The sequence below is a fragment of the Pteropus alecto genome, unplaced genomic scaffold (genome assembly GCF_000325575.1).
Source record: "Pteropus alecto unplaced genomic scaffold, ASM32557v1 scaffold79, whole genome shotgun sequence".
Lineage (NCBI taxonomy): Eukaryota > Metazoa > Chordata > Mammalia > Chiroptera > Pteropodidae > Pteropus > Pteropus alecto.
The window spans coordinates 15,573,425-15,586,397 of NW_006494612.1; the positions used below are offsets into that span (position 1 = coordinate 15,573,425).

The 12,973-nt window shown below is 31.2% G+C and overlaps 1 protein-coding gene across 3 annotated transcripts in view; it reads left to right on the forward strand.

Annotated features, from left to right (window-relative positions):
• NKAIN2 (sodium/potassium transporting ATPase interacting 2) overlaps positions 1–12,973 on the forward strand; it is an 829,945-nt gene that overhangs the window by 451,906 nt on the left and 365,066 nt on the right. For all 3 annotated transcript variants that reach the window (XM_006926140.2, XM_006926139.1, XM_006926141.1), the window contains one exon: positions 4,915–4,995. In XM_006926140.2, coding sequence (XP_006926202.1) covers positions 4,915–4,995 — 81 coding nt within the window. The remainder of the gene's footprint in view (positions 1–4,914; positions 4,996–12,973) is intronic.

Consider the following 12,973-nt stretch of genomic DNA (forward strand, 5'->3'; position numbering starts at 1 on the left):
ATATAATTAACTTTCAGCAAAAGATGAATGTAGTCCAATCATCTTAACCAGGGATATTTGTTTTATGGGTATACATTTATATCTATTAAAACACGTTCATCATTAGTGTTAAAACACCTGGTTGTTAATAATTCTAAAATGTTGCTTAAGGGAGTTGTTTCCAAGACACACACACACACACACACACACACACTGTTCTAAGGGCAACTCTGTTTTTTCCTGAAATTGATTTTAGAATCATTATGAATTAGTGAGAAAGATAGGAAAATGCATTTTTCTTAAGTGATAGCCTCCTTTTTCAACATTTTTTTCTAGAAGAAATTATTTTGATAATACAATGCCATATAAATTTGAGTTTTCTCCCAAATTAATTTGTTAATTGATTTCAATTCAAATGAAAATAAAAAAGTTGTATCTGTATATATATGTACATAAAAACCTGAAAAACTGATGCTAAGATTCATGTGTTTTATGAATGTGTTTTATGTGTTAGATATACTTTATAATTTAAAAAATATATGGACTTTAATTTTAGCAGCTTTATTGTAAGAGAAAGCAATGGAAAAGCACTGGCAGTGTTATAAAGGTGTGACTCATTATTTTCCAATAAAATGTTTATCAGTCTTTTAGTCTGAGGCTCTACCTCTCTAGTTATTATGTAACCATGACATTTAATATCATTGTGTCTCTAGATCTGGCCAATATTTTGGCCTATCATGACTGACAGCCTTAACTAATTTTTATCTTACACAACTAATTTGATTTCATCATTAGAGTCACAAATAACAACAGAGAAACCATGATGATTTGATTTAATGTTAATGATAATGTTAACCATTTAGCTGGAGACTCGAGTTAAATCAGCCTTTCTCAAATGGTCCACTTAGCCTTGTAGAAATCAACTCTTAAAGAATGAATTTTATCATACAATGGGATTCATCTATCATTACAGATAATCTCATAATTATTACCTGAAATATAAAATATAAGATTGTTTTTGTAGGAAAAGATGAGGCCAAAGAAAAATTCGTTTTATAGCAGAAACCGTAGTTAGGTGCTATCTGGCAAGTGTGATACTTCGTTATCCTGTTAGGTTATCTCTCCTAGGCAGGACATCATTTTCAATTTCATTCAAACTGAGCAATTGTCAGTTACATCACATCAACTAGCCGTAGCAACTGGGAAGTTAGTGCATATCCTTACACTCTTAAATAATGATAATGAGTAATTTTTTGAATAGTCTAAAAATAGGGTTTATTGACAAAAATCATTCATAGGCCAAATCAAAAGGGAATGCAAAATCTTCAATATTTAGGCAACTAGATAAAATCTAGTTAGCGATTTGATTTTGATAAATGCCAGCTATGAACATGAGAAAAGCAAGTATAAAAAAGAATAATAAAAAGAAAAGAGGAGAATGAAGAAAGAAGGTATAAGAAAGTCAGATGAGAGGAAATTAATGAGATACAGTTAAATTAGATAAAGCCCTGCTTTAGGATAATGATGCAAATACAGGATTACCCTCTGTAGCATTGAGTTTCTGTGTTTATTAAAGTTGCCACCCCACTAAAAGTGTGACAATTCTCACAGATCTTTAATGAAGTAGAATGCACATGAGCTAACTGGTTTGTAATGTAGCATACCATAAAATAAAGATATTCATCTGGATTACTCTGAGAGAAAAGAGATCAAAAGAGAACAAAGTTATTACTAATAAATACTGTAAAAGAGCAACTCATAGAATATGATATAGAAAATAGTTTATAATTATGTAGCATGATAAGTCAGATATAATAAATTATTGTTTAATGAAACCAAATGAAGAAAGATTTGTTTTATAAAATGCGATCTGTCAGTATTGGCATTAGTGTATCACAAAAGAAAACTTATTCTAGGGAAGAATATGTTGCATTAGGGAAACAAAAGAAATAAGCCTAGACAAAGTTCAATGAGTGGAAGAATGTTTTACATAAGTTTATGTAGAAAGTATATTTTTTAATATTCTAAGGAGATAAAAATTTGGAGAGTACCGCGGTATTATCTACACAAGGAGAGGTGACGATGTACCATAATTGGCATAATCAAATGGCATCCTACAGTGAGAACTCAAATATTGATTACTTTTAGACATTCTATTATTCTATCCTCATATAAATCATGTCAGTTTACTACTATTACTAAGACTATTTTACATTTGAGGAAACAAGTGTAGTAAGACCATGACTTGAGTATATCTACAGAGATCCTAACAAAGCCAAACTTTAGGTCTCAAATACTTTATCTCTGTATGCTATTTATTTGCATGTGACCCATTCTCTTACTATGAATCTTCCATAAATATATTAATTTTGATGACTGAAGCACAAAACTTTCAGCTTATTTTTTTAACTAAGTATAATTTATATTTACACATGAATGTAAGGAACTAAGTGTGATATCTAAATTAATTTGGATGAAGGTTCCAGATTCTTATATATTCAATATATAATATCGAAGTAATGACTATACCATGTTTGCCACATAGCTGCAGATAACATTTTTAGCATTTTATGAGCTTAAAATATAATTTCAGTTGTGAAACAGAAAAGCTACAGCATCTTTTGCGCCATTAGGAAGCATGCCTACCAATGATAAATTTTCAGGAATATTTAGTCAATGTAATAAAGTGTGTTTCATCAGCTCTTACCAGACATTTTAAATATCCTGGTTTTGGACTTTTAGTAAATAGTGCTTATTTAGCTCTCCAGTGTAAGGTGGGGAAAGTATGTTACCACGAACAAAGGATGTGATTAAACGCTTTGTTCAGATATTCATTCTTTCATTCTTTCTTAGTCACCTAAACCAAGCTGCTGGAACCTCTAGGCACTTTGCATTTGTTCTCACTTTGCTACTCTTAAAGTAGGACCCAGCATTTCACTGTGCTTCTAAGACTAAAATCCAAATCTGCAAAGCAATCAAAAAAGTCTAGATTTTAGCTTTAAAAAAAATTTTGTGAGATGAATTTATACTTCATAGTACTGAGCAAACTTAGATGTCTCATTAGATCTGTCTTATAATGGAGATCTTTGCTGCAGCCTGCTCAGCTTCCTTACCCTATCACTAGTCCCCAGCCTAAACCCAAACAGCCTCTCAAACCCCTTTTTTTGATCTTGAACCATTTAGTTTTGCCCTTTCTTTTGCATCACTGAGCATTGCACCTATTCAGCAGTTAGATGAACTCATTACCTGGAAAACAGCTGAGTCATTATTTAATACATCAACTCATCATGTTGGGCTCTCAGTCCTCACACTACATGAATGATCATAGTATGCTCACCAATACCAGACCTGAGAGGGGAGAAGAGATTCTGCATCTGAAAATACTAAGATTTTCTCCATATCACTCATTATTCATTCATTGATTTACAAATTATTATCTTAGTACCTATTTTGTGCAAAGTACTCAGTCAATGATTTAGAGACACAAACATAATTTTTTTAAACAGTGCCTTCTCAAGGGTCTTATGCAAATAGATATAAGACATTAGGAATGAAATTAGGGCAAGCAAGATATTTTACTGGAGTTTACTGGAGTACTAATCAGTGCTAAGCCATTTGCAATTGGATATCACTGAGGAGGTGATATTTAAATTGACCTTTGAAGAAAAATAAATTATTGATAGGTGGCAAGGAGAGTACCTAGGTAATAAAAAAAAAATTATTACAAGAATAATATACAAAAAGTTGAGAAGTAGCTTTCCACTTCCATGGAACAGCAAGTAATCAGATGTGTACGGAATTTGCACACATGGAGAGACTTGAGTTATAGACTGAAACATGAGACTGAAAAACTAACATGGTACAAGATTATTTTATTTCAAGGTCCTTGAAATAAAAATTAAAATAAAAATTCTGGAACTCATCATATAAAGAATGAGAGCAATTGGTGTTTATTGGGCAGAGTAATTACTTGATATCCACTTTTTTCCATTTTTAAAAATTCTCATCTGGTGTTTCTTTGTTTACAGCACCCTTCCATCATACCCCATCCAATTCTCACACTTCTATTTGGTAAAAGGCATAATTTAGCTTGATTCACCTCTTATGTAAAGTGTTTCACCTCTTCTGTTAAGCTTTGCAGGACCACTTTTTCTCAGACAAGTTATATGCTTCTCCTATATTTCTTGCTTGGGTTCAGACTATTTTTTAATGATCTTTGTATAATAATCATCTCTTTTTAAATTTCTTTATCTACCTCTCTTCACTTGAATTCAGAAGAGAATTTATCATCGGTCTTTGTATCCTCAGTGTCTTTCTAGAATGTTGCCTTCTACGTGCTTAATAAATTTTAGTTGACTGACAGATCAGAACTATGCCCTGGTAAGAAAAATTTATCCTCAGTGAGAGGATAAAATGAGAAGATGATGAGGGGGAAAAAAAAAAAGACCAAAGAGAGAAAGCTGAGCATATGAGATAGATGCATGAGCACTAATTTGAAGCTGGCCCTAGGTAACTTGCAGAAAAGTTGTATGTTATCATATATGGGTTGATTTTGCTGAAAGAAGATATACTTTTTTTGATTGGCTGTATGTGATATATATATTGGAGCATTCAGTTTTTTTTGTTTGTTTGTTTGTTTGTTTTTTTAAGATATACAGAAACCATGATCATTCCTCCTTAAAACAGAAATTTCTTTTGTCTAAAAGCTTAAAAATTACCCTTAAACACGTTCAAGCTATATGCTAGTAGAGTCCATAACAGCGAGAAAAAAATCAAGAGATTAATGTACATCTCATTCTTTTCCATAAAAAGAAGCAATATCTGATATTGCACATTAAGCTTAAGATTAGTGATGTTCAAAAGTTCAAGTTCTATTTAAATCTTACTCAGTTGATTCAAAATTAATTATGTTATTTCTCTCTTGCTTTTCTGCAGTATGCTGTCTGGCTAGTCCTCTGGGTTACGTGGAATGTGTTTGTTATCTGCTTCTATTTGGAGGCTGGGGACCTCTCAAAGGTAATTTGCCATCTGATTTGCCTGAGTCATCAGTAGTGTGTTAACAAGCCTCTTCCTAAGTAAGGCAGAGTCTCACCCTACTCTTGTCACTTAGATGAACCTCGAATGAAGGGAAATTGAAAGGTGTCCTCTCTATATCTCTGCATTTCTACCATTAAAAAATAATATGTTCTAGTGTGTCAAAGTTTTCATGTTTTTAAGCAAAAATTAGTGTGAAATATTCATTATCACAGTGACCATGCTGTAGACTTTTAAAACATTGACTGATGAGAGATTTCTAAGCAGAATAGGAATTGTTTCAAGATAAAATCGTGAAGATTATTTAAATCATTGAATTTGTTATTACCCTGTTAAAGATTTTCCCTGATTGGGCTCAAATAGCAGTGCAATAATTCGAACAATTAATGGGTTTTAGTTGAGTAAAATTGTACAAGAGAAATATAATTTATTATAGAATTGAATAAGATAAACATTTTACTCTAAAATAGTCTAGGAAAGACAAAATCCGTGCTTTTTCATTAGGTTTTTCTATTTTGTGCTGTCCTCTTTTGAGTATGTACATGTTTGTGTTTGAGTGTGTGTGTTGCTATTTTATTTCTACCCTGAATGCCTTTAGTATTGAAATAATGTAGTTTTTAGATTTTTAAAACCAGCATTCTTCTTCTATTGGAATGCAATTAACAGCAAATAAGTCAAATGAGATGATCTATTTAAAAAAATAGATTGGGACACTTGAGAGGTTTGCAAACTTATACTTCTTTACAGTAACTTTAAGACAGATTGTAAAATGTTCTTTTACCTATCCCTTATTAGACGAGAAAGACCGTGCAAAGATGTCGACATTTTAAAAAATCCAGGGATGATAACTTGTGTTAAAAGGCAAAAAAAAAAAAAAAAAGGAGCTAAAATGTCACCAGAAATTATGTTTTCAAGGCTCTATATTTTAGGGGGTGGGGGATGGGAGTAGTAGTAATACTTGTTTATAATCTAGCATACAGGAGTTTCACATTTGCAAGGATGTTTATTTATTATATTAAGTATAAATAACCTTGATTTGTTTTGTTCTATGGTGAACAATGAAGGATAAAATAAGAAGGTGATATTATTGTATAAGACAGAACCAAGGCTTCCGGAACCCGTGATTTTATGATCAGATTTGGGAGAAGTCCTCGCTATGGCCTTCTGCAAAATCTGACCTGGTAAAGGCATTTTTGTGATTCTTGTAGCTCATTGTCCTCCACACTTTTGGCAGCAGGCAGTACCTTCTAAGATGCTGTGACCAATGAAAAGGAATTGTTCAGGTGTCTGTAGGAAGGACACAGACAAGACTGCTGCTTAAAATTGACATTCCTTCCATGCCAGAAAAGCAACACATACTTTCCAAAGACTTGAATTCCTTACCCAATTTATATATCCTCACTGCCTTATAATCCACTTAATTCAAAGAAATTCTACATGAGAATAACTTTTAATAATATTCTCAATTTTAAATAATCACTTTAAAAATTGGAGGGCATTTCTATTGTCTGAGTAAAATGATCTAGCAGCAGATTAGAGTTTCTTTAATATGAGAGAGAGAGACAGACAGACAGAGAGACAGAGACAAAGAGAGACAGAGACAGAGAGAGACAGAGAGACAGAGAGAGACAAAGAGAGACAGAGAGAGAGAGAGAGAGACAGAGACAGAGAGACAGAGACAGAGAGAGACACAGAGAGAGAGACAGAGAGATTGGGATCTGAGCCAAGCTGGCTGCACAAATGTTCTGTAATTGTGTTCACTGCTCCACATGTTAACTGCAGGCACAAAACAAAGCTTGTGATCTCATGACCTTGGACATGGGCATTGAAATCATAGCAAGGGCACATCCTAAAACATTACAGTTTAAGACAGTTGCAACCCAAATGACTAAGAATTCTTCTAATGCACACATCCAGGTAGTGACTATCCCTTAGTAATGAAGCAGTTAATATTCCTTTTCATCTTATAAACCAATGCTAGGCTGTGCAGAGCACATGAAAATTTAATATTTTTTAACAAATAATCTAAAGGAAAACCATAAAGGTCAAAGTTATATAGTTATCTGTACCAGCATTTTCCTCCCTTTTCTATGGGGTTTGAGAAAGGAGTATTTATACCATTTAATTCTTTAGCTTCTACAACTGCCTCACATTCTTCAGATAATACAATGACAGAAGGAAGCAATGGTGATTGAAAAATGTACAGATATATGAAAACTCAAAAATGGGACTCCTGAAACTGCCGATAATACTTAGATTACAGAATATAAACCAGTTTTTTTCTCAACCCACCAAAAAATAAAAATAAAATGGTTTGGTCATATGAATGGGTCAATTTGTTTGAGGCTGAGGGAGAAATATGGGAAATTGAATTAAGGAAGAAATTCTATGGTCTTATTTATGTAAAAGAAATCTATTTATTTCCATTAAATATTTTGTAAATTGAGATTCCATCATAATGACTATTTGCAAAAAATGATAAAAATATTAAGACAAACTGTTAAGAGTTTAGAATGTTGTGGTCATTTTCTACAGTGTCTTTTCTGCTTTTTCTGCTAAACTAACTGCCATGTACTAATGAGCAAAACAGAGATTAGAGTCATTAACCAAACCAGTGTGTACATTCAGTAATGAAATGGCTTAATTATAATAATATGATACACAGGACTGACCTGTTTGACCTTCATTTTTTTTGTACCCATAGTAGTATAGTTAATATATTTTCTTCATTGAAAAATCTGTATAAATCTAACATTATTATTAAAATATCAATGAATATATTTATTATCCCCATAAGATTTAAGAAGAAATAAAACTAATCCACCAGAGAAACTGCTTTAAAATTTTTTATCTCAGTTAAATTAAAATAATGGGAGTATAGTATAAAACAGTGATAACAATAGATAATAGCAACCAATAAAAATACATTTCATAATAATTATTTCCAAATTATTTACATTAATTGTTTAGATATCAGTTTTGTATCTATATATCCTAAAGCTTCATACAGTACATTACAACTTGGGTTGATATTTTAGTAGATATCCAGTTAAGGAAACAGAGATGACAATTAGTTTGTAACCCAAAGTGTTCACTAACTTTGTAGGCAATTGACTTTGAACATTTAGTGTCCTGGACTATTGGATTTATAGTTTTGAGAACTCCTCATATAAATAGTCATCATTTTGTTGTGTTTTTCTTGGCAGTTGTGATTCTCTTGTTCACATATCAAATAGAAAGAAATGGAAACTAATCCTAGCTATCAACTGAATTTCAGAGTTATTTTGAAGAGAGGAGATCTGCTGTTTGTTCTGTAGTAATTTTTAAATTCAAAGTGTATAGGAGTTAGAAAGAAAACACATATAATGTAATAATTCACCTATTAGGTTCATCACCTGGGAAAATGAAGTTTATGAAACAATTTTTTATTAGTAATATACAAGAAAAGATTCAATGGTCTTCTGGTTACCTGTAAAAGCCTATATTCTGTTGGATGTCATAAAATTGTATATTACTCACAATGAAATTATAACACTTTCTTTATATGACTGTTTGAGATCTCAGTTTATACTTTTGTAATTTATGGGACACCATTAGTGAATGATGCACCTATATTCAGAAATAAAACAAAAACCTTAGAGAGCATGAAAGAGTAACCAAGGGATTATTTTATACTTAAAGCAACCTAACTTTTTTTCTTTAACACTTTGAGACTAGAGATGTAGGTACATATCTGTCGGACTTTATTATATTATCAGAAACTTACCTAGTTAAACATAGCCTAAAGCAATTACTTATACCTAGTGATATGTATGTTTCAGGATGAACACATTTTTAATAACAACTGACATATTTGATAGTCGCTTCTGAGATCTAGATATAAATTTTTATTTTAAAAACGATATATAATAAATATAAGAATGTGGCATATTTAAGCTTTAGGGAATAGAATTGCACTTGCAAACATAAGAGACAGGAAAAAGATAAAACCTGTCATACACGGTAGGCAATAGGGTACAGATCCTTAAAACCAGATGTGAGTGCTGTGTGGAATAATGTACCATTGCAACAATCCCAGTTTTATTCCTTCTATTTACAAAATTATTGATTTAAAGAGATATTTGATATTTGGTATTTGGTATGGAGAGAAATCTATTATCATTTTTTAAAATTTGAATTAGTGTTGTTCTTTAAGAAGTAAAAATATCTATGCAATTACTAATGAACAAAGAATTTTTCCGATAATTGATTTAAGACTAAATTAAATATCAAGATGATAATTTTTTATTTGTATCTTTTTTTATTTTGCTTTTCTTAATGTAAAATGTATATAGTCTAGGAAAATTTCAATTGCTACTAAACTAATTAGAAAATTTTCATTTCCCAACCATCAAGGTTGATGTTGCTTTAGAGTATAGAATAAAATGCTCTATGTGTTATTAAGAATTAAATATGTAATTTTCCCCAAATAGAAATTAACCAACCTATTATAATTTCATCAGTCACTGCCTGTCTTCTCTTGTTTTCTTTAATAGTGCATTGAATTAAACTGGTTATTTTCTTCTTCATTTTTTTTTTCTTTGCTTACTTTTCATACTTCCTTTTAATGCCCTTAAAGTGGGGAATAGGGTCATCTACATTTTTTACTTGAAAATGCCATCTACTGTCATAATTTAAGCTACCATCTCTACACCTATGTTTACTATATTTATATCTTTAGTCTTGACCTTGTTGCTAAGTTGAAGTCCCACATCTCCAACTTTCTGCTGTCATGTCAATTCTATTGTCACCTCAAATTCAACATGTCTAAGAGAATTTGTCATCCCCAAAGAATCCAACTTCTGTAATTCACTTTTTACTCAGAAAATAAAAAAAGGCAAACTTTAGTTTGAAGAATTAATAAAAGAGGAAAAAGACTCATGGGGATACAGAAATCATTATAGATTGACCATAAGATGAAGCAATAAATAGATTTTTTAAATATAGTGTTTGTGCATATTATAAATGTCAGACATCAACACGTCAAAACAGTACAGATCTGCTGAAGTAATAATACTCTGGCAAGGAAAGTACCCCAAGGAGATGAGCTGACCACTCGAGGATACTACATCCTGTGGGCATTTACTGATTCCGGTTGGGGCAGGAGGCTAATAATCCAGGCTTCGAACCCATAGAAGGCTATTTCTGGGATATGTATAAATTAGCATAGCTTTGAGGGAGAGAGTCTCAAGCACATGGATAATTTTCTTTTTAGAATATTTGGTAAATTCTATGTAAGGCTAAAAATATAAATGGAAAGACTAAAAAGCAGCGTAAAAAGTTTTTGGCAGTCTTACAAAATGGAGATTGTAGGTAGGAGAGAAGCTCTACAGAATAAACTAGACTTAACAGTTGAGAAACCTGGAGATTGAGCTAGGGGCAAAGGAGATGCACAGTAAATATTACCAGGGCTAAAATCCAGGCTCAACTCAACACAGTTCTTACTTGAAGTCATTGCTTTTTCTGTCTAGTTGAGGAAAACGGAAAACTTCTCAAGAGAAAGATAACATTCTGCTAGTCTTTTACAATTTATTTTTGTGCATGACATTAGGCAATTGAAAATTCCTACATATGCTAAAGAATGAACTTTATTACTACAAGTGAAGAAAAAATAGATGATTGAGACAGACCAGCATATGATTCAGATATTGTGATTAGCTGATAAAGACTTTAAAAAACAATACGTTGAAGAAAATAATGGAAAAACTGGAGATAATATATTGAAAGATGAGGAATTTACCCTTAGAAAATTGGAATCTAGATAAAGAATCGAGTGGAAATTCCAGAACTAAAAAATATAATATTTAAAAGTAAAAACTTATTAGATATGTTTGGTAGTAGATTTTAAAGATTAGAAGACAAGATTGGTGAGCTGGAGGACAAGTCAATAGAAAACATCCAAACTGAAGCACAAGGGTTAACAAAAAAAAGGATAAAAATATAAAAGAAGATGTCAGAAATATATAGGTCTCTGCTAAAGGTTCAATATACAAATAATTGAATTCCTAGGAGAAGAGAGGTAGAATTGGACAGAAGCAATATCTAAAGTGATAACAACAGAGAATCTTCCAAAACTGATTATATGTATCAACCCACGGATTCAAGAAGTCTTTCAGATCTCAAGTGGAATAAATACCAAGAAAACCACATTCAGGTATAAAACTGGTAGCACTTTTGAAAATCAAAATCAAAGAGAAAATCTTAAAAGCCATCAAAGATAAAAGACACCTTGCCTTTAAAGAAATAGTAAAAAGACTGACAATTGACCTTCTAACAGAAATAATGAATCTAGAAGGCAATTGAATGGCACCTTTAAAGTATTCTCAAAGTGTCAACCTAGATAGAAAGGAGTTAGTGTTCTAAGTTTATAGCATCAGGGAAATGGTAAAGATAAAATTTATATTAGATTATATATTTAAAGAATTAATATTTTCTTGTGAAATGATAAAAAGAAAGCATATCTACCAAAAACCGACTAGAGATAAAAAATTAAATCACGGAAATAATTGATTAATCCAAGTAAAACTAATACAGGAGAAAAACTAACAAAAAACAGGTCAACAAGAAAAAAAAGAAAACAAAATGGATGCTATAATCCAAAATATATCAATAATTACTTTAAATCTAAATAAACTAAATACTCCAGTTAAAAGACTAAGATTGTCTGTCGAGATAAATATACAACACCCAAATATATATTGTATATAAGATACACACCTAAAATACGAGGATTAATATTAGACAAGGTAGTGTTTAAAGCAAGAAGAATTACTAAAGATAAATAGGGTATGTCATAATGATAAAAGGGTCAATCCACATGAAGATATTGAAATCAGCATTATCTGAATTAAATAATGTCGCTTCAAGATATATAAAGTAAAAGTGGACAAAATTAAAAGGAGAAATAGTCATATCCAAAATCACAGTGGGAGATTTTTAATACTCCTCTCTGAATACTTCAATCAGATCAAAATTCAAAAAGGATATACAATGTCTATATAACACAGTTAACAAACTTAACCTGACATATATAGAACCCTACATCAAACAATAAAAAATACATATTATTTCAAAGGCATATAGAACATTTAATTATAAAATGATTCCAAACATAAAATGCTCAAAATATAGAATGATTTGCAATTATTCATCAAGTATTCTCTGGCCAATGTGAAGTCAATAGGTTGGAATGGAGATTAAAAAATATTTTGAACTGATAAAATCTTGGGGCATGAATCTAAAGAGGCATTAGAGTAAAATGCATGACTTTGTATAGAGATATTAAAAGAGAAGAAATGCTGAAAAATCAATGATCTAAGTTCCCATATCCAGAAGCTAGTAAAGAAATAGCAAATGAAACCTCCAGAAGTAGGACTGAAATAATGATGATTGTAGAACTTAAAGAACACACAGCAGAAAAAGAAATCAATAAAGTCAAATTATTTCTTTTAAAATGTTAATTTTTAAAATGCTATCAAGATAGATCAAGGGGAAAAAAGTAAAAACACATTCTGTTAATAACACAAAAGATTCTACAGATTACATAGCGAGACAGTAAGTGACGAACAAGGTTAAGCCTATATCTTTGAAAACCTGGATGAAATGGACAAATTTCTTGGAAAATACAGCTTGAAATAAGTTAAAAACCTGAACACTCTTTTATCCATTAAAGAAATTGAATTATTTATCAAAACCGGCAGAAGAAAAGTCCAAAACTTTTTGTCCACCTGACTTTACTAGTGAATTCTTAAAAACATTTAAGAATGTCGTAATATCGATTTTACATAAACTTTTTCAAAGAATAAAGCGGGAATGCCATCTATCTCAACTTATAAGTCCAGTATATATTACTTATTTGATATAGCTATGAGTATCAAATGACCTATACATTACAGATTTAAAATGTAATATAAATAAGAAT